General features: G+C 52.3%; 1 protein-coding gene across 4 annotated transcripts in view; it reads left to right on the plus strand.

Annotated features, from left to right (window-relative positions):
• Nucleotides 1–22,656, plus strand: part of ACSS1 (acyl-CoA synthetase short chain family member 1) — a 57,152-nt gene that overhangs the window by 3,614 nt on the left and 30,882 nt on the right. For all 4 annotated transcript variants that reach the window (XR_012519280.1, XM_074406160.1, XM_074406161.1 and 1 more), the window contains exon 2: nucleotides 7,055–7,151. Coding sequence is in view for 3 of the 4 variants with exons in the window: in XM_074406160.1 (XP_074262261.1) it covers nucleotides 7,055–7,151 (97 nt within the window). In the remaining variant the exon portion in view is untranslated. The remainder of the gene's footprint in view (nucleotides 1–7,054; nucleotides 7,152–22,656) is intronic.

The following is a 22,656-nucleotide window of genomic DNA, read 5'->3' on the forward strand; positions in this document are numbered from 1 at the left end:
GTTTAAAGATCTTAATTGACTTTATTTGTGATTATAGAATTGGGCAACACCCCATTCCATAAAATGGAATGAGCATTTGATGAGCTGAGCAGAGGAGGATGGTTTTATAGACAGAAAGGGCTGAAGAATGCAGACATGGAGAACAAAAAGTAGAATGGTCATTTCAAAGCTACTTTCGCTGTAAAGGTAAAAGCGGAAGGAGCTCGCTTAACATGCCAGCTTATTTGGAGATTTAGTTACCTCTTACTCTCCTTATTTCTTTTTTTTTTTTTTTTTGAGACGGAGTTTCGCTCTTGTTACCCAGGCTGGAGTGCAATGGCACGATCTCGGCTCACCGCAACCTCCGCCTCCTGGGTTCAGGCAATTCTCCTGCCTCAGCCTCCTGAGTAGCTGGGATTATAGGCACGCGCCACCATGCCCAGCTAATTTTTTATATTTTTAGTAGAGACGGGGTTTCACCATGTTGACCAGGTTGGTCTCGATCTCTCGACCTTGTGATCCACCCGCCTCGGCCTCCCAAAGTGCTGGGATTACAGGCTTGAGCCACCGCGCCCGGCCCTACTCTCCTTATTTCTTAGAAGGCCAGATAAACCAGTTAGTTTCCATTTTGTGACATGGCACTTTAACAAGAGTGACTCCATTTTTGTGTGATCTGTTGGGCCTGGTGCAGCTCAGTCCAAATCAGTGGCCTCCTACACATTTTACTTAACAGTTGCCTTTGCCCCCCACCCAGTGTCTGAGGTTGGAGTCATCTGCCTGTTTCTCACTCCTAAGTCTGGGGCCTGGTTTGGGACAACTTGCAGGCTGGCTTCAGCCAGAATTGTGGCCCAAAGCACCTCCTAGGGCTTCTCACAGCATGGTGGCTGGGCCCAGGCAGTGTCCTGCAACCACAGGTCCAAGAGATCAGCACAGATGTTATCAGGCAACTTCTGACCTGGGGAAGGGGACCTGACTGTTTGCATCTGTTTCGTTATCCATGGGAGTATCAGCACACCCATCCCGGGGCTGTTAGAGTGAAATGAGAAAAAGCTTGTAAGGCACTCAGCGCTTTCTTAACACATCATACATCCCCCATCACTGGGCATTTGTTATTTATTAATGAAGCATGTGGGGACCTTGTTCTTGGCCTTCAGCAGTGCTGCTGAGAGAGCTGAGCTTGCATCTAATTGGCCTGGGATAGATGGGGAATAAACTTCAGGGGGCATGCACATGGCTGAGGTGGCTTTCGAAACACCACAGTATCCTGCCCATCCCACAGGTGTGATAGCCAGGTGGGTTTATGGTGCCTCAGGTCCACCAGGCAGGGTAGGCAGAGTCTCTGCACCCTTCAGTGTCTTGCTTCTATTGTGTAAAACTGCCTTGCAGAAGGTTCTTTGGAGAACCAGGTTCTGAAAGGGATTCTTTCCCAACTGTGAATTTGGCTCTGTCCTTTGTAGGGCTCAACAGCTGTTTTTGCCCTGTGGCATATCAACTCAAGATGTCAGGAGGTTGTAAATGCAGAACCAGAGGGTAATGACATTGTGTTGCTTTCAAAACCCACAATTAAGCTCTATTTTTTAAACCCTCAATTTTAAGTGATGTTTTTCAGTGTGCGTACTCTTAAGCAAGAGTGCGGAAAAGCCTCTTTGTAACCAAGCATTGAGCCCTGGGAGATTTTTTGGATGCTTTTTGGAGCTAAATTGCAGGATTAGAAGCCCCTTTGCTGTAGTTCTTTCCTCTTGGTGGCATGCCTCCGGTAGTTCAGAAGGCAGGACCCTGATAGTGGCAAGACGCCACATGCCCGTGCTTCACTTCCCTCCCAGTGATTCCAGTGATTAAGTAACTTTTCTAAGGGTTTCCAGGGAACTCTGCATGAAAATGGAGCCCTAATCTTAGGAGGAGGATTCTCCTGAGGAACCCAAGTCCTTCCTAGCTGTCAGGGGCATGACTTACTTTAAATAACAGATGCTTTGGGAATATTGTCCAAAACAGTTTTTGTGACTGACGTAATATCTCAAAGCGTGCCAGGGAAGATTGCTATTAAAAGAAAGTTCATTGTGTGCCAGGCGCTGTGGCTCACACCTGTAATTCAGTACTTTAGGAGGCTGAGGTGGGCAGTTTGCTTAAGCCCAGGAGTTTGAGACCAGCCTGGGAAACACAGTGAGACCTGCATCTCTTAAAAACAAAAACAAAAATTAGCTGGGCATGATGGTGCACACCTGCAGTCCCAGTTACTCAGAAGGCTGAGGTCGGAGGAGTTCTTGAGCCCAGGAGGTGGAGGTTGCAGTGAGCTGAGATCACACCACTGCATTCCAGCCTGGGCAATGCAGCGAGACCCTGTCTCAAAAAAAAAAAAAAAAAAAAAAAAAAAAGGAAAAAAAACCCATCGTGAATCCTTTTGTGAATAGTAACATAGTAACTCCCTATTCAAATTGAATTTCCATATACTGGGTTCACTTTCAGTTGGGGTGTGTGCATGTAAGGGATGTATTTAAACAACTAACAAGAGTTCTTGAAAATTCCTACGTGTGTGTTAGGTTTATAATGCCAACACTCTTATGGTGCCATTTACAATGAAATGCCAAACCCCTGCCCCGGCCACAGGCATTGGCTGACTGCCTGCAACTGTGTTAGGCCCGGGGACGGGGCCCTGGGCATCTGTGAGTGGGATGGAGCATCCTGGCTGGCCGGTCCTCTGCTCTGCACAGCTGTCTCATCCTCACGGCACCAACATGAAGTGGTCCCATTGCACAGATGTGGAAATAAAGGCTCCAATTTATGTATAGCAATGAATAATCCAGAAAATGCTCAATACCACAGAGCCCACATTCTAACAAGGACATGAACCATAAGTCAGTAAATGAATAAGTCCACACTGGGATGAGAAGGGAGTTGTGATGCAATTCCCAAGCCCGATCCCCATGATAAAGGAATCTTAGGGACACAGTCCCTGCCCTTGGGGAGTGGCATTGTGTTCTGTAGGGGGACCGCTGGGCAACATGAGGCAGTGTGAGATGGTGCGGGCCACTGAGAGGGCAAGGACAGGTCATCATGTGCTGGGAAACTTGGGAAAGGCTGGAAATAGGCGGTGGAGTTTCAGCTACACCTTAAATTGCCATAGATCCTTGCCTAACTCTTCTTGGAAATGCTGAGAAATAGAATTTTCTTGTCCCACTGCCCAGTTCTTTGGGCAGAAATATTTTTTAACTTTCTTTTCTTCCTCCGTCCTTTCCCCTCTTCCTTCCTCTTTTCTGTCTTTCCTCCCCTTCTTGCCCCCTTCCTCCCCCTCCCTTCCTCCTTTTCATTCCCAAAATTGAAGCACTAACAGAACCATAACTATATGCTAAGCATTATGTGCACGTGGGGTGTTAGGGCCACTGTCCCCCCAGGCCCTACATGGAGCTTTCTCCAGGTGCTTGAGCCATCTGAGCACCAGCCGTGGTGGCCAGAACAAAGTCTGGTGGGGGGAGCGCTGTTCTGTTTGCCTTACTGGGGGACACCGTGACTCCATCTGACCCACAACCAGAAACAGTCACATGGCACCTAATCTTTCCCATCCCACCCAGACCAGGGATCATTGTACTCACTCCATGGATTAGGAAATGGGCTTGCATTAAATGATATGTGCATTGTCTGTGGTTGCTGAGTGGTTGGACAGGGGCTGGACTTTAGACTCTCAGTTCTAGTGGTGACTCCAGGCTGCCAGCCAGTGGCTCATGAGGCTGGCAAATGTATGTAATCACCCCAGTCCCAAAAGGAAAACGAAAACCCTTGGAAATCTGGCATCTGCATAGAAAGTGGATGTGCATGTAAGTCCATGTGCACACATGGTCAGAGTTGGCTCCCAGGACCAGCAGTGGCTGCAGCACTAGGATCTTATTAGAAACACAGATGCCCAGAGCAGGGGCGGAGCACACCGGCTGCAGCTTACACATCCTCTGGGGACTTCTGATGCCACTCAAGGTTGAGAAGCGCTGATTTGGGCCAAAAAAAGAACGTCTTCTACTTGAGGGATGTAGGCACAAAGACAAGAAGAGGGGTCTCTCCCAGGGAGAGTTAGTGCCTTGGGCTGTGACCCACAGCATGGCTGTGAGGAGAGCACAGCGCCCCAGGCAGGAAGGAGCCGGAGCAGAGGCCCCAGGGCAGGGGAGCTCACCAGATATGGCCCGGCCAGCAGGGAGGGGCAGGTCACTAGGGCCTTGGAGGCCACTTTTTGAGCACCTTCTGCCTGTGGGGAGGGCACCTGGGGGACACTGTACTTGGGGTTCCATTCTGATCTGCTGGACTCAGGCCACTTGTCAGCACTGGGAAGACAGGGACACGAGGCTGATGGGCCTCTCATGGGCCACCCAGCCGCCCCTGGGTGCTGTCTGTCTGGGGCTGACCTGCCCCTCTCCACCTTCCTCGGCTCTGTCTTCCTGCTTGGTATAAAACTGCAGGATGTCCTGCTGGGTTGGGAGGCTCTGCGGGCCTGTTTGAAGCTGGGCAGTCACTCTCTCTGAGAAGAGTGTCCTTGTGCCTGGTTGCTGTGGGAGTAGGTGAGGCGATGAGATGAATGCCAGGGTGAAGTGTCCAGCGTGGTTCTATCTCTTCCTGCTTCGTCCTGGCTGGGGCCTTGGACAGGTCACTCGGCCACGCGGAAGCATTTGCTCATCTACACCTGGGCAGGCCACTCTTCCGGGCAGGGGAGGAGGTGGTTGAGGATGAAATTCGGAGTGCATCAAGTGTATCGCGCAGAGCTTCCCAGGTGTGAGCATGGGTTCACATCTCCTGGGGCTTCTTACGAGGCTGGTTGGGACTCAGCAGGTCTGGGTAGGACTGAAGGTTTGCATTTGTGACCAGCTCCCGGGGGGATTGCAGCCAGTGTCCATCCTTAGCTAGGCATTCCTAGGCTTGTCATTGCTGTCCAGAGTTGCTGGAGGTGACAGGCAGGCAGCGGGGCGTAGGACCCTCGGTGGAGGGACAGGCTTCTGCTGATCGTTCAGAAGCCGAAAGTTCATGGATTTCATGTGAAAGCTCTTGATTTTTAAATATTGGACTGGATTTGCACACATACACACACACCCCTGCACACACACCTGCACACCCCTAGTCAGGGTGGGCAGCACATCTGTACGCTGGACTCAGCTTAGGGGCCAAGTTGGCTAATACCTGCTGCACCCGTGGTGAATTTTCTCCCTGGCAGCCACGTTATTTGGCATCTCCTTCAGGGTTTACATGTTCCTCTCATCTGCCTGAATTGGCCTCACTGTTCTCAAGTGTTCTGTCTCCCCCATCTGTAAGACCAAGCCTGATTCGTACCCCTCTTCCCCCACTACTGGCAAAGCTCGCCTTCTTCCCACTGTGGCATAGAGCAGGTCTTCACTGCCTGGTGAAGACCTGGACTGTTATTACTGGGTGACTTTGGAGGGTGCTGGGACAGACTGTGCAGCCAACCTGCCCGCACTGAATGCAGTTCTGTCCTATGTGACCTTGAGCGGGCCTTGGTGTTCCTGTCCGCAGTGGGAGGTACTGGTGGTGGGGGCGTGGTCCTAGTGGAAACTCTTGCAGTAATTACTGTTTCAGTCCCAGGCTGTTCTGAATTCCCAGGGTTTGCCTTCCCAGGGCGAATTCAGCTCCACTGCCCTGTTTGGACAAGTGTTATGAGCCTGCCACCGCCGACCTTGTGTGCTTGGTCACTTTTGCATGTTTTTACGTTTGCGTCTGTCTCCGGCACCCACAGCAGGGACTGCGAATCTGCCCTGGTGTTTCCCTTGGTGCTCAGCGTGGTGCCTTGATCAGAACCGGCGCCCAGGACTGGTTGAGTGAAACCATCCCAGGGTTATATGCCCCTTCTCTTTGCTTCTAAGACAATACCCAATACCCAGAAAAACATTATGGGGTTAATGCTGCACCTGCATGACCACAGTGAACAGAGGTTAGGTGGCCACACACACACACACACACACACGTCGGGTTCCTTGTATAAATTCTGGTCTGCCACTGAGCCTCTTCTTACTTTGTCTTCTTGTTTTTATTTTTTTTCTATTTTTTGGGCATTTCTTCTCTACTACTTTTCTATTAATAGTAGTTCAAAGAACTTTCTTGTGTCTGCTACCAGTATTAGTAATTTTTTCCAGACATCTGTCTTCACTTATTACATTTTTTGAGGTATAATTTACAAACAGGATACAGGAGTGACCCTGAGAGATCAGGTGGGCAGATGCAGCTGCCCCCAGAGCCACTCATGGGACTCGAGTCCCTGCATACCTGGGGAACCACTGATGGGCCAGTGAGTGAGGAGAGCTGGATTGAGGGTTGCCAGAGGGACTCGCCTCTGGAATCAAATGAGGAGTGACCAGGCTGCCAGCGGAGGAGCTGCCTGCTGCTAATCCTCAGGCTCAGGGTATGGCGCAGAGCTGACCTGTTTCTGCCGGCGGGTCATGTGATGGAAGCTTGGGTAACGGAGAGGGAGGGGAGCAGAGGACATTTCCCCATCAAGAGCCACTTCTTGGAACAATGCTGGTTTACTGGGTGCTGGGTCTTTCTTCCAAGCCACTTCTTGGAACAAAGCTGGTTTACTGGGTGAACACGTCAGGGAGTTGGGTCCTTGCCCCTTCTTGCGCCTCTAATCCTGGGGGCAGGTCAGCACTGGGCACTTGGGAACTGCAGGAGCCACGCCCTGAAACAGAAATGACCTGTTTGCCCTGAGTGTTCTCTCCAGCAGCTCAGACTGCAGTGCCTGGCCCTGGCTGCACTTCAGAACCAACCAGGGAGCTTTATAGGCCCAAGGCCCATTGGGTAGGGTCTCTGGGGATGGCACAGGAGATGCCAATGTGCAGCCAGGGTTGGGTCCACTGATGTGAAGTGACCACTTCAGAATATTTGCAGGACATTACCTTGTACCTCTGGATCATGTTTCTTTACCCTTCTCCTTGCAAAGAGGTAGAAATGCCATCACTGATGAGGACAGTGTCCTTGTCAGTGTGAGCAGAGAGAGCCATAGCAAACTAGACCCCTTCCAACCCCTGACCCTGGCTGAATTCTCACTCCCAAAGCACCACGTGTAACATCTGCAAACCCTCTTTTTGTACAGTCAACTGCTTGGATCAGCATGTTCAGAAGTCCCCCGAGAGCGTTGCTTTGATCTGGGAGCGTGACGAGCCTGGGACTGAAGTGAGGATCACCTACAGGTACTGTGGGCCTCTTGGTTTCCACGCCTGGCGGCAGCCTGGCCCTTCTCCTCTATTTGGGGACAACTTACCAAATGCCCATGCTGGGCCCATTGACAGAGCAGGGTTACCCGGCTTGGATGGAGGCCTGGCCTTTTTGTTCACTTTGGTGGCCCTTAGGGTCTTTAGATTCTCACTGAAGGAATGGGGTCTTCTGAAACTAGCATCACGAATGTTCAAGGTGTGAGGGAGGTGCCCGGCCCGGGCCTGTGTGCCGAGTCTGGCTGCCGGGGAGGGGCTGTCTGAGTCTCAGGGAGCGCATTTTGGCTTTGGAAATGCTCTCTTATCCAGGAAAAGTAAACGTGAACACAAGCAGAATGAAACACAGTAAAAGCCGGGCCAGCCTGCCTGGCCACACTATCAGCGCCTTCCGAGGGTGGGACAATAAGTAAAATCGGCCGGGCGCGGTGGCTCAAGCCTGTAATCCCAGCACTTTGGGAGGCCGAGGCGGGTGGATCACGAGGTCGAGAGATCGAGACCATCCTGGTCAACATGGTGAAACCCCGTCTCTACTAAAAGTGCAAAAAATTAGCTGGGCATGGTGGCACGTGCCTGTAATCCCAGCTACTCAGGAGGCTGAGGCAGGAGAATTGCCTGAACCCAGGAGGCGGAGGTTGCGGTGAGCCAAGATCACGCCATTGCACTCCAGCCTGGGTAACAAGAGCGAAACTGCGTCTCAAAAAAAAAAAAAAAAAAAAAAAAATAAGTAAAATCGTCTTTGGAAGAGCTTTCTGTTTTTAAGCTGATCTTTTTAGTCTTTGATTCCTTAAGCAGCTTCTAGGTGCCAAGCGTGCGTCTGAAGATGCTGTGTGCATTGGGGGTTTGTACTGGCCTTCCCCAGCCTTCCCCAGTCCGCTTCCTGTCGGGGCTGCTGTGTCGGTCAGCACCTTGGTTCTCCATGCAAGCCCCCTTTGCCTGAGGCTCACCTAACCCTTATAGAGATGCCTCAGGCCCACTGTGCCTCTAAACTGTGAGTTCCTAGGTCCCCATTGCACAGTCATCGAGGGTGATTACTCTCCTGGAGGCGGCTCCAGGATCTTCTTGTCCAGTCACTCAGCAGGTCTTCACTGGGTGCCTTCATGTCAGTATGGGCTGGGGTATGCTGCAGTAACAAACAATCCCCAAGCACATGGCAAAGCATGGCTGAGTGGCCACTGTCAGCTGAATAGTCAAGAAGGCCTCTTGGAGGAGGTGACGTTTCAGCTGAGGTCCTGTGGACCAAGACGAACAGCCCTGAGGAAACGGGCAGATCTGGGGCAGGGGTCCCGAAGCAGTGAGGAGGTGCATGTGCCTGGGAAACAGGAGTGAGGGGACGTGGAGGAGGAGCATTGTGACAGGCAGGTCCGCACTGGGCGGCCTGAGAGCAGTGGTCACTGCCCTGCCACTCGGGTGACTTGGGGGGTGACGAGGCACTTGTAGTTTCCTGTTTGTTTCTTGAACTCCAATTTTATCACAGACCAAATTCACCAAACTTGCTAAAACTGTGCTCACGTTGCCTTTTGGATGCAGATGAGTGATGCCAGTGGATCTGCTGCAGCTCCTGGTGGGCCTGTCCTGCTTATTGCTCCCCCAGACCCCCAGGAGCCCTCAGGCCCCTCATAGCCTCCACCAGCCTTGGCCACGGCTCCTTTGCTGACCCGACTCCCCCACTGGCCATACTCACAGCCTATACAGCATCCATTTCTTATGTCTAGCCCCTGGTTGCAGACGCGGTGTGGCCCAGCAGTATTCTGCTGCCTGGGAGCCTCAGGCCCCGCTGGACAACTGAGCGGGCCCCCAGGTGGCCCCTTGGCACTGGAGTGCAGGGGGCTCTGAAAACCCAGGCTGCTGCAGCCGCTCCTCGCCACAGTGGGCCCAGCTCCATTCACCTGCGAACAAACCTCCTTCTGAGAAGGAACTTGAGGCTGCTGCCTGGGGAGTTGCTCTTCAGCAAAAAATGAAAACCCTCTCTTAGCGGGTGGGGTGGAAGGAGCCAATGGGACACCTGGAGGTCCAGCAGGGAGGGCCCAGCCATGGCACTCCCCCAAGAGCCATAGCACTCCCCAAGCACCCCCATCAGTCTCTCAGGGGTGCCTGGACCCTGGGCCGGGTGGGCTGTGCGCGATGCCCCCTTGGCTGGACGCTGCCTGTGGGCATGCTGAGTGCCTGCTAAATAGCAGTTCAGTCTGTGAGCAGGGCTGGAGCCCTGTGGAGATGTGTGGTTAAACATAAACCATGTGAGAATTCTCAGGACCGCAGCCAGCCCATGGAAGTTAAGAGCAGCATCAGGTTCATGGCACTGAAATGGCCCTGGCAAAATACTTATTATTCCATCTATATAAATAAACAGGGCCAGTCGTGGTGGTTCACGCCTGTAATCCCAGCACTTTGGGACACCGTGATGGGTGGCTCACTTGAGGTCAGGAGTTCAAGACCAACCTGGCCAACATGGTGAAACCCCATCTCTACTAAAAACACAAAAATTAGCCGGGTGTGGTGATGTGTGCCTGTAGTCCCAGCTACTTGGGAAGCTGAGGCAGGAGAATCACCTTAACCTGGAGGTGGAGATTGCAGTGAGCCGGGATTGCGCCACTGCACTCCATCCTGGGTGAAAGAGGCAGACTCCATCTCAAAAATAAAAATAAACAGATGTCATCCAAAATGTTTTTGCAGACCTCAGGCAGGCTTAGTACCAGGTGACTATTTCTATTTACTGTTTGAGTGAAAAGTGTTACCTGTAATTGCAGCTTGAGGGATGTGAGTTCCTTGCCCTGGTCATGTGAGGTTTCCGATGTGAGGTTTTCTTCTTCCCTTCTCTGAGGAAAGTTCCCAGACATTGGTGCTGGTTGTCCTGCTGGCAGACACGTCACTGCCACTGAACACATGCTTTCCTGCCCACGGGCCTCATGCAGTGGCCTCTAAGGTGTCCAGGACGGTCGCAGTCCTCCTTGGCTGGAAGATCAATGTCCAGACTTGCAGCCTGTGCCCTTTAAAGAAACCCTTTGGGGCTGGTAGAGGTTGGGACGCTGGTAGCAATGCAGGAAGCTTGCAGGTGGCCGGGAAGTCTGCGTGTTACAATCCCAGCTGACCTGGCGAGGGAAACCTCGAAACTCTCATCCCCACCTTGACCTTAGGCACAGGTGACACTGGTCAGCACAGGTGACACTGGGTCAGCACAGGCAGATGCAGCCCTGGGACACCTCCCGACTCTCACCCCAGGGTTACCTTAGGCACAGGTGACGCTGGGTCAGCACAGGCAGATGCAGCCCTGGGACACCTTCTGACTCTCACCCCACCGTTACCTTAGGCACAGGTGACGCTGGGTCAGCACAGGTGACGCTGGTCAGCACAGGCAGATGCAGCCCTGGGACGGGTGCCCATGGCCTTTGCCCTGCAAGTGAAGCATTTGCAGTCCCAGCTTCCAGGTCCTCAGGGGCACAGGGTCAGCAGAAAGAGGCATGTTCTAGTTCTAGTTCAGTACCCTCCTGCTGCTGGCTGGTGACGCTGTTCAGCCCCAGAGTCTCCCAGGGTGGTTCTTTCCCATCTGTACACCCCTGGTAATTACCGCAACATAGATGACTGCAATGTCAGCCCAGGGAGATGACAGCCTGAACGCAGTAGCAAGTAAGAATAGCCATGATGATGACGTAGCTGCTATTGAGTGAGTACTCACTAGGTTCCAGAGCTGTTTTTAGCGTCATAACTGGGCAGTGACGTTGGGCCTCGTGCTGGCTGCAGGGCTTGGGAAGGAGGAGCCCCTCTCCTGCCGAGGTTTTGCCACGCTTGCTTATAAGTGCGGTGCTCACTTCCCACTGGGAGGCGAAGGCCTCAGCCTCAGACGTCTGCTCCCATCTCCCAGGGCAGTCTGCCACCCAGGGCCAGGGTCCCAGCTCCATTCCCAGCCTTCCTCTGCGGGCAGCCCTTCTCCCATGGAGAAGCAGCAGGCCACAAGCCCAGAGCAGAACAGTGCCTGCCGGAGGCTGTGGGGCTGTTGGCCCCAAGGCTGCGGGGCCAGACAGCACCCTGGGCAGGCAGTGGCTCCTGGTTATCTACCTGCGCTTCTCCAGCAGGTGCCCATTTTGCTTTATTTTAATTTATTTGTTTTTGAGACAGGGCCTCAAAAATGTCACCCAGGCTGGAGTGTTGTGGTGCTGTCAAAACTCACTGTAGCTTCAACCTCCTGGGCTCAAGTGATTCTCCTGCCTCAGTCTCCCCAGTAGCTGGGACTATAGGTGTATGCCACCAAGCCTGGCTACGTTTTTTATTTTTGTAGAGATGGAGTCTTGCTATGCTGCCCAGGTTGGTCTGGAACTCCTGGGCTGGAGTGATCTGTCCACCTTGGCCTCCCAAGTGCTGGGATTGCAGGCGTGAGCCACCACGCCTGGCCAGTGCCTGTTTTAGAAGATTATCCTCCACACTGTAGTTCACATGGGCAGGTTCTAGAGACCCTGGGGGGTGGCCCTGTGGAGATGTGTAAGTTCCTCTCTTTTGGAGAGGCAGTGGTGGCCCAGGTAGGTGAATGAGGCTCTGAGACTGCCTGGCTGGTGTGCTTCCCCCTGCCCGGAGCCTGGGGCAGGAATTTGCAGGCTGGGGTTGGACCCTGGGTGCAAGAAGCAGCCTGAGGCCCTGTGCAGGTCCAGATCTTCTCAGCCAGTGGGTGTGCCCCACACAGAGGAGAGACCAGGCTGTGGGTGCCAGGCTGTGGGTGCTTGGGGAGGCTCTGAATCAGTGAACCTCTTCTCTGAGGGTCTCTGCAGTAGGGGTGGGGCTGTGGGGGGGACTTGAACTTGAGCTTAAATGAGACCATCTTAAGCCAGAGGACCAGGTTTTAGTTCTGGCTTATTCTATGGCCTTAGACCTATCCTTCCCGGCCTTCGCGTCCTCATTTGTAAAAGGAGGGATTTGATGACCCCAGGGTTCCAGCACTGGTAGGCTGTGTGTGAAACACAGAGGAGCAAAGCTGGGTCCCGAGTATGTGTGGAAGCACAGGCATCACTCACTGGTCCGGGAGCTGTTCCCCTGTGGAAACTCCCAGGGGCGGGGGCGATTTCTGTGGCTGTTTCATCCTCCACTTTTTATTGGGTGGGGTTGCATACAGTGAGAAATCCTGATCAGAAGAGCAGAGGGGATGTCAATGTCAGGCCTCCCCCACCCCACCTGCCTCAGAGTCCTCGGGGGGAGAGAAGGCTTTCTCCCTGGGCGTGCTGGGATGGGAATGGGGCTTTGCTGCGAATCTATGTAGCCTGGCACCTGATGTGGAGGCCCGCAGGGCCGTGCAGGACGGGGCCTGGTTGTTCCCCCTAGGGAAAGGGAGCTGCCACACACTTCAGCTGTAGTGGGGCGGGGACTGAGCCTGGGGCCACCTCTCTGAGAGGCTTGTTTCTGTCCTTGGCCCTGGATGTGTTTGAACATAGCCATTAGGGAGGTCACAGAAGTGGCTGGTCCCTGGGGGAAACAGGAAGCAGGAAGTTCTGTCACAACCCTCCTCACAGCTAGAGAAAGCTTTGGGGAGGGTTGAGTTTTGAGAGGCAGAGGAAGGGGAAGTGTGGTGAAAGTAGGAGGGGCAGACCGCCGAGGATGTGGCAGGGGGAGGGGCCAGGGGCCAGGACCGGTGGTGGTGGGAGGCTGTGCCCTGCCCACTCTGACCCTGGCTGTGGACCTAGAGACCATCACTCCACCTCTCTCACCCTCCGTTTTCTCATTTGCAAAATGCAGTCACGCTTCTCCTCCACTGGTCTGCCGGGTGTGGGGAGGGACATGTGGGATGAAAGCCAGAGGTGTGTCCGGAGGATGAGGGTCCGTTTCAGCTTCGGGTCAGGGCCACGTGAGGGAAGGCCAGGTTTCAGATTTGAAGAAGGGCAGGACATGGGTGGCCCCGTGGCTGCTGGGGAGTGGGTGGGTGGTGATTTCAGGGGTGGGATGGCACTCAGAGGAACTTTGCCTGGGAGGACATGTGCATCAGCTGAAATGTGTCCCTTCCTAGTGTCCCTAGAGGGTGACCCTTGCCCTTTACTCTTCTGCTCACCCCCAAGTTAATTACCCTAGTGAGCATACTCTCTTATCAAAACATCAGGACAGCTGGGGGAGGATCCTAACTCACAGAAGGCTGTGGGGGAACAGCCCTGCTGACCCAGGCGTGACACACTGACTGTCTCAGGGGCAAGGTTGATGTGGCCTGTGGGGCTTCCAGGGTGGGGTGAGCCATGTAAATCCCGACTTAGCTGCCCCACCTGAGAGGAGGGTACCCGGGCAGCCTCTAAGTAACTCAGGCTGGGACGCTTGATCTGGAATCTGCATGCTAGCGCCAGAATCTGATACGAACCCATGTTACTTAGGAAGGGCTGGTTTTAAAGCAGCACCCACCTTGCCTCCAGCCCCAGGCTGTGGCTGCTGCTGCTGGAGTGTTTGGGGTCTTCTCATGTAGGTTGCCTGCTCTCTGTTGAATTCTCCTGGGCGCTGAGGTCCTGGCACTTCATAGTTTAGAAAGGCCCCTTCTTCAGATTGCAGCACAGTGACCCACACTAAGGGAGCTTATCTTTATGTCCACAGAGACCTCTTTGATGAGGACAGGACCTTTCTGAGAATGATCCGGGGCATGGTGCACCAAGGTTTAACTCAAGGAGCACCCACGCGAGCAAATGCCTGCCATGGGGCTGCACTCAGTTTTTGTGACTCCCTGCTGCCATGCAGGGGCTTTGGGGATGGCCCAGTTCTGGGAGGGGAGGAACAGCTGGCTAAGGGGAGGGGTGGGAGCGAGCGGGTGATGGTGAGAAGGTGGGGAGGGGCGTGGGCTGGTGGGGGAACTGGCTCCCTAGGGGGAGGGCCACGCCTGGAGATGAGTCTTCAAGGACCAGGACATGGCTTTGTTGCTCCTGTTTTGCATTTTCCCTCCTGCTTCTGCAGGCACTAGGTGGTGGGGGGCGGGTAGGTGAGTGACTCGGACCTTTGCTGTGGGCTGCACTGTGGGGTCCCTCTGCCCTGCCATGTCCAGTCCCCACCAGCACAGTGTGGGCGGCACAGAGGCCAGTAGGTGAAACCTTCTCACCTGCCCTGAAGTGCAGCTCAGCTCAGCTCAGCTCACCCCCATCCCTTCTCCATGGGGGAGCTCCATCTTCATTCCCGAGTTCCTGCCCTTGACACTGCCTCCTCCTCGAGTAGGCAGACACAGAGTGAGGGTGTCACCGTGGCTTAGATGTGGGGTCCAGTGCATGGAATGGAAACCAAAGCCCATTGAGCAGTGAGTGTGCCCCTGTGGCAGGGTGCCCAGTGCAGCCTCGGGCGGGGGATGGCAGTGGGCTGAGGATGGACCAGACCTCCTAGCTGGCCCAGGAACCACTGATTCCTGGTAGCAGGCCTGCATGCGATGCCTGGGATGGATGGGCAGCAGCCTTCCGTCCTCCTCAAGTCACTTGGTGTCTCCTCGGTGTCCAGTCTGGCCTTGCCCCCCTTACCCTGCCTCCGTGGGTCTGCCCTTGGTCAGAAGCTGACACCAAAGATCTAAGTTTATATTGATATTTGCCTGGGACCCTGGCTTTTAAATCCGGGGACTTTGGTATCCCCAGAGCTTTAGGAACTTGGGAGTTCACGCAGCTGGAAAGGTCCCGCAGCTCTGGCTCTGGTGGATGTATTGAGGAGTCTCTGGTCCCATCAGAAGTGAGGTTCAGGTGTGAACGGGACCCCTGGGCTCTGCAGCTGAGGCTTCTGGCCTTCCCCAAACTTCTAAATAAACATCGTCCTGGTGTGCCCAGGTTCAACTCTACTGCGTGCAGACAGGATGCTCTGTTGCTGGCCAGGGCCATGTCTTCCAGACATCTGGGGCCCCAGAGGACCAGCAGACACTCATCAGGCACTGTTACCAGCTGGGGAGGAAGGAGCTCATGGTGCCAGAGGACTCCAGTACCCCTTGTTCAGGGTTCAGGGACTGAGAGTCACCTGCCAAAGGCTGTGGAGTTACTGGTGCCAGACAGGGGGTGATGGCATGGTGCTGGCGGCCTCTCAAAATGGGCCTTCCCGTCATTCTTTCTCCTGCCCCTCCCCATGGCTGTCTTTACTTCATCTGAATGTGGTGGCAGTAGGGGGTTGGGATGGGTGGGGTCTTGATAAGAGGTTTCAGGATCATGGGCAGAAATGGCAGGTGTGTCTGTGCCCTGCTGGGGCCAGCACAGTTCCACTCTTCTTGCTGGTTTTGCATGGACAAAGCCTTTAAGGGAACAGCCTCGATCAAGGGAGGGAGGCCACATGGACGGGGAATTCAGAAGTGGTCACGCAGGATCTTCTTAGACACGAACATCTTCAGGAATTCCTCGTGTCTCCAAACACGCCGGGGAAATTGCCAGGCAGCTTTAGTGACTGTGTCACTCTGCTTGGAATTGACAGCAGTGATCTCCAGCTGCAGGCCGCACCTCAGACTCCCCTGGGGAGGGTTCCTAGTGAAACAGCACTCAGGCCCTGCTTGGTCTGTTCCGAGTTTCTGGGAAGGCCCTCGGAATCTGTATTTGAAAATGCATCCCCGGGAATGCCACTGCAATGACTTGTCGGAAATCTGTCAGGATTCAGTTGCAGGAAAGGGAAGTCACCGCTGTTCTTTTAAGCAGAAAGGGAGTTTAGGCAGGGTGCTCCCAAATCACTGGGAGGTGGGAGGAGCAGCCTCTGGGTGGACCCTCAGCCCCGACCTCTGGCACAATCAGAAGGGCCTCCAGAGACCTCACTGGCACTGCCGAGTTTCCAAACACACGGCTGCAGCTTCGGTCCAGGGCTCAGGATACCACCATTGCTGCTGGTTCCCAGTGAGTGGGACTGCCCCAGGAAATCCAGCATCCTCCAGACGCTCTGCACAGCAGCAGAGCAGCAGCACGCCTCCCATGCGCAGCTGTCTGATGCAAGCTGATTCACAGGCAGAATCTCGGGGGCAAGGGTGTTTCCTGTGGAGGATGCCAGGCTGGCGTGGATGCGGAGGGAGAAGACACTGTGGTGAGTACAGGCAGTGCCTGGCCAGCGGGTGGGTTGTGGAGCCTGACTGGGCTGATGCCTAGACTCTATCACCCACTGTTGGGCAGAGGACCCTACCTGTGCCTTCTCAGATCCCAGGCTGCTCGAATGGAGCCTGGCGGTCATTCATCTTCACGCAGGTGACCAAACCCTCAAAGTCATTCCAGTGTGCAAAGGCCACCACAGCTGTTCAAGGTCTGCTGTAACTAACAGGCTCTGGTCTTTACCCTGGTGTATTCATTTCACTCCCGGTGGCTTGTCTCACGTGGGCCAACCTGTTTTCAACAAGAATAGTCTTCTGTCTTCACATTAGAAACCCATTAGCTTTTCGGACTTGACAACTAAATTGTGGGACAGTTTTCCAGGCTCACATTCAGTATAGTTTCTGGCATGTTTTCCCCAGTGAATAGGGCTGCTTTTGTGGAAGGGCACCCATCCCGAAGGGGTGTGCAGCCTGGTGTGGATTCCAGCATCCCTGGGGTAGTGCCTTTGAACAGCAATGAGCTGCAAGGCCATGTGCGGTGGCCCAGGGACAAGGATGCCATGGGAGTATGTGGGTGTGCTCTCAGGATTGGCACTGTACCTGAATTGCAGACCCTCCATGCCATCTTAAACCCAGGGTCAGCGGAAACTGTGGCCTGGAGGTCACATGGGGTAGACGAAAAAAGATGCATGCCCTTGCTCCTCTCCTTCCTTCCAAATTAACAGTTTAAGTTTTTATTAGCAATTACCATAAAATGAATAATTATTAAATAAAAGGATTGAAATAATAAATTTTTAGCAATAATTGTTAATAATACAATTTCCAAGATGGCTGATCACTAACAGCTCGGGATTGTAGCTCCCACTGAAAGCGCAAAGAATGAGAGGACGCCACACCTTCACATGAATTCTTGTTGCTCACGCACCAGGAGATTCCCAGCGGAGGAGCCCCACGGGTCGCCAGCGCGACTCTTGTGACCAGCGAGGCGGTTTTGCCGGCGCCTTGGAGCGACGGTTCTTGGTGCAGAGTTGGAAAAGCACCATCAATCTTAACGCCGCTGATTTGGTCGGCGCAGTGGGTTGCTCAGATTTCGGCGCTGAGAATCAGTAAGTTGGACGTCCACTCAGAAACCTAATTACAAAGACGGTGAATTCAAAGACCACAGATGGATAAATTTATAACGAAGGGAGGAAAACGGCCAAAAAAGGCTGAGAATGCCCAAGATCAGAACGCCTCTCCCTCAGCGGGGGATCACAGTTCCTCATCAGCAACGGAACAAGGCTTGATGGAGAACGAGTGTGTTCCAATTACAGAAGCAGGCTTCAAAATGTGGATAATGAGAAACTTCTGTGAATTAAAAGAACTTGTTTTAACCCAATCTAAAGCAACTAAGAACTTCGAAAAAAGATTTGACGAAATGTTAATAAGAATACACAATTTAGAGAGGAATATAAGTGAATTGATGGAGCTGAAAAACACAATAGGAGAACTTCGTGAAGTATGCACAAGTTTTAACAGCCGAATTGATCAAGCAGAAGAAAGGATATCAGAGGTCGAAGACCAACTCAATGAAATAAAACAAGAAGACAAGATTAGAGGAAAAAGGATAAAAAGGAACAAGCAAAGTCTCCAAGAAATATGGGACTATGTGAAAAGACCTAATCTACGCTTGATAGGTGTACCTGAATGTGACGAAGAGAATGAATCCAAGCTGGAAAATACGCTTCAGGACATTATTCAGGAAAATTTTCCCAGCCTAGTAAGGCAGGATAATATTCAACTCCAGGTAATACAGCGAACACCACAGAGATATTCCTCAAGAAGAGCAACTCCAAGGCACATAATCGTCAGATTCAACAGGGTTGAAATGAAGGAGAAAATACTAAGGGCAGCCAGAGAGAAAGGTCAGGTTACCCACAAAGGGAAGCCTATCAGACTTACAGCAGATCTCTCAGCAGAAACCCTACAAGCCAGAAGAGAGTGGGGGCCAATATTCAACATCCTTAAAGAAAAGAACTTTCAACCCAGAATTTCACATCCAGCCAAACTAAGCTTCACAAGTGAAGGAAAAATAAAGTTTTTTGTGAATAAGCAAGCACTCAGAGATTTCATCAGCACCAGGCCTGCTTTACAAGAGCTTCTGAAAGAACCACTACACATATGAAAGGAACAAACAGTATCAGCCTTTCTAAAAAAATTATCAAAAAGAGCATCAATATAATGAAGAATATACATCAACTAATGGACAAAATAGCCAGCTAATGGCAGTATTAAACTCACATATATTATTATTAATTCTAAATTTAAATTGACTAAATCCCCCAATCCAAAGACAGGCAATTTGAATAAAAAACTAAGACCCATCAGTATGTTGCATCCAGATCCATCTCACATTCAAGGATACACAAAGACTCCAAACAAGGGATGGAGAAAGATTTACCAACCAAACAGAGAGCTAAAATAAATAAATAAAAAGCAGAAGTTACAATTAAGCAACAAAGATCAAAAGAAGCAAAGAAGGACATTATATAATGATAAAAGGATCAATGCAACAACAAGAAGAGCTAAAGATCCTAAATATATACGCACCCAATACAGGAATACGCAGACATACAAGACATAAAGAGACTTAGACTCCCACATAATAATAGTGGGAGACTTCAACATTAATATTAGATCAATGAGACAGAAAATTAACAACGATATTCAGGACTTGAACTTAGATCTGGAACAAGTAAATGTAATTAACATTTACAGAACTCTCCACTTTAAATATACACTCTTATCAGTACCACATCATATCAACTTAGAAGTTTAAAAGAAATCTTGGTTGGCTCCTTGTTTGCTATTCTCTTCCCTCATTTTCTTTCACGTCTCCATTATTAAAGACAATTATAGGCATACCCATATTTAGACTGCATTCTAGCCCGGGCAATAAAGCAATACCCCCATCCTCTCTCCCTCTTCCTCTTTCTCTTTCTTCCTCTTCTTTATTCTAAAAAAAAAAAAAATAAAAAAATAAAAAATACAATTTCCCCTTTAGTTAATTTTCGAATAATTGAAAATTAGTTCAATTTAAGGTCGGGGTGGGGGATCTGGGATGTGGCTGCAGGGAGAGAGGCGGCGGCTGCCCCGGGGCTGGGGGGTTTGCGTTTTGGGGCTGCAGGTTCCCAGGCTGGCGCTGCTGTCGAACGTTCTCCGTGGAGCAGTTGTGTGTGCACATCTCCCCACTGCCTTGTCCAGTCAGTCCTATCAGGAGCCGAAAATCAGTGGTAGAAATATTTGCACCGTGATCACTGGCAAATGTTCTAAGTCAGGGTTTCTTTTGCTGAGAAACTGGTTGTTACCCAGCACAGCACTGGGCAGCAGGAGCCTCCTGTTCTTTGTAGGATTTCGGTGCTTCTCTAGGCTGCTGCCAAGAGTCAGGAAAAGTCTCTGGGCCCGAGATGGGTACGCCAAGCGGCTGTGCTCTCTGGATTTCCACCTGTGCCACTGTGTCTACAAACTTCCAGGGCTTACTCTCCTCCAGGTGTTAGTCTGGAAGGTTCTGTGGACTCCCAGGAAAGCCTGAGACATAGAAGGACCTCCAACCCGTGTCCAGGCTCTGGAGCATTCGATATGAGGTTGGCTGCCCTGTGTTGTGCTGTGTTTGTGGCAGCTGAATGGGCTCCGGTAGAGCCATCCAGAGAAATGGAACAGAGGGCATGTGGGGCGTGGAAACCTGGAGTGGGACCTAAAAAATCTCCTGTGTTTTTTTTTTTTTTTAACCACAGGGGAAAGTGAATGTTTACAGAATGTTGAAACCTACATCCCTTTCCAAATTCCACCAGGGAAAGAACTCACTTCTGCGGCTCTCTCCTGGGAGGTAAACAAGCCTGTTCAGCAGCGGGTGAATGTTCAGCCAGGGCACCAGCTGTTCTCCGGGCTGGCTTCCAGAACTCCGGTCCCCCAGTGTGCTCTTGTCTTGGGCTGCCAGCCCGCAGGAGCCTCCAGAGTTCTTCAGCCATTGACACCTGGTTCCCGCAGTCATGTGAGCTGGGCTTTGTGTCTGGAAGGGAAAGAACTTCCTTTCTGGAGACAAGATTCGTGCCAAAGGCCAAGTGCTGAGGTCCAAGGGAAAACCAGGCGTTAACAGGAATGAGGACAGAGCTTCTCTGGAGTCTGGCCTGGTACTTTCATCCCACAAGATTTTCTTAGAAGCTGACTGCATGCTGGGCTCTGGTCAGAGGAGAAGGGAAAAACTAACCATGTGGGATTTGACTGGGTTGTGCCTGGGAGGCCTACCCAGGGGCGGGTGGCCAAACACTGAACAATGAAGGAAAATGCTGTCCCACACCCACACACCCACCCTTGGCCCCGTCCTCCATTCTGGTGACAAGAAAGGCTCTACTGAACCTCCATGAGTGTGGAGGCTTTTGGTACTTCTACCGCTAACTTTCCCTTTTGAACAGAGAATCAGCCTCAGGTTCAGAGCCTTTGGTTCATTCTTGGAATTCTAAGTCAAGAAAAATGTTACATAAATAATGATAGCACTGGCAGATGGCCGGTCCTTTGAAGTCTGGGAGCCTGTGTGGTAGGACAGGAGTGGCTCTGCTGCCGAGGAACTGGCTGACAGCAAGGCCAGTGGGGCCGGGCCTGGGTTTCTATCCTGTTCTGACTCGTTTCGCTGAACAGCCTTGAGAAAGTGGCTCAGCTTCTCTGTGCCTCAATTTCCTCAGCAGGAAACTGAAGAAGGGAACGGGAGCTCAGGGCCCACCGGCTGCTGTGAGAGTTAAGCGGGTTCTCTGTGGGAAGCACTGGGAACAGCCCTGGGAACAGGACATTCGCTTGATAGCTGTTCTGTCCTCATTCCATGGGATGGGGCTGTGAACCAGGGGCGGGGTGAGGGTGGGTGGGAGGATGCGCTTGGGGAGGAAACATCTGCTGGATGCTGAGGCGCCAGAAGGCCAGGGGCCTGGAGGGGAGTTTCCCTGTGTTCGCAGTGGGAGGCAAGCATGGCTGGAGAAGCTGGAGTAGCCAGCAGAGGCAGCTACAGGACGACAGGGGGGTTGGTGACAAGGACGACACCGGGGTTGGCGGTGGGCTGTGCAGAGCACGTGGCGGGGACTCGCCTTTCCTCTGGCCTTTTGGAAACACAGGCCTCGGGCTGAGTGCCTGGAACCCCAGGCTGGCAGCAACCCCAACTGTAAGAGGCTGGCATCCTTCTCAGATCCAATCCTGCTGTCAGCCCCTGCTCTGGGGACATGCAGCAGGCGGACTGTGCAGGGGAGGGCTTCATGCAAGGCATTTGCACAGGTGAGGCACATGTGCCCTGAGCCAGCGACACCGAGACTGAAGCTTGCATAAGGCAACCTAGCAATTTGCATCTGCCCTCCTGAGAAGGAGGCACCTGATGTGCTCACCTTTCTTAAGGGTCTATCAGTGTTCAACAATGCTCTTTTCCCATGTCTTCTCGTATTTCCTGCAGTCATTATGGCCGCTGTGTTTACAGGTCACCTTCAGAGGTGCCTGCAACTTCATATTTGGTTCTCCATGACCACCTTGGTAGTGGGCCCTATTATTACGCCATTTCACAGATGAGATAATTGAGGCCCCAGTAGTGTGGGGGGCTGCGCTGGGAACCCTGTCCTCCGATCAGCCATTGCTTGGCTTTCATTGAGACTCTCCTGACTGATAAACTTGCAGGCAGGTTCAGTACTTTCCACAGGGTCTAGCAAAACCTCAGGGACGAGACTTTCATTTTCCATAAGGAATTTAAAACACACATAGCTTTAGTGATCTCATTACTGGTTACTCAGCTTATGTCTCCTGGGGGCCCTCACCGTGCCTGAGTGAGCAGCAGCTCTGGGACTATTCATGTTCAAGTGCGGCTGCCACTTCGTTATCATTGCAGCTTCTCTTTGCTGAATGTCACGGTCATGACATCAAATAATGACATGAGAAGTTTCATACTTGGTTTATGAGCCCTGCTCACTGACTTCCTGGCCTTCTGTTCTCTCAGTGGTGGTAAGGAGCAGAGGGAACAAATGTTACCACCATTGAATGAGGGTTGCTGGCTTCAGGGCCAGAGGAGTCTGCCAGGAGGGAAGGAATCTGTTCCCCAGGCCTGGGTCTGTGAGACCCAAGTTGGCTGTCCACACCCTGCGTGGGTCTCCGCGCTCCTCCTGTGTGAGAAGGGGTCTGCCTCACCAGGCTTCCCTTCCCTCTGATGCTTTCTTCTCACCTTCATCTTTCTGACACAGCGTGCTGAAGAAAATATCAAATTCTAGAGACAGCATAGGAATGTCCTTTCAAGTTTTGCCTCCAGACCATGGAGTTGGCCTCCCCGAGTCCCCTAACTGTGCCCGGGAAATGCTTTGTGTCTGCCAGAGGCCTTCACTTACCAACACCATCACCTCGGTTTACTTCCCTTATTGGCGGAAGAAAATACAAAGTATCTAGGCTGGTTTCTCAGAGAGGTGTCCTTCCCAATTGCTTCTCAGAGCATTTGCTCAACAGATTATTTCTTGAGCACCT

Source organism: Saimiri boliviensis, chromosome 9, assembly GCF_048565385.1.
Source record: "Saimiri boliviensis isolate mSaiBol1 chromosome 9, mSaiBol1.pri, whole genome shotgun sequence".
Taxonomy (NCBI): domain Eukaryota; kingdom Metazoa; phylum Chordata; class Mammalia; order Primates; family Cebidae; genus Saimiri; species Saimiri boliviensis.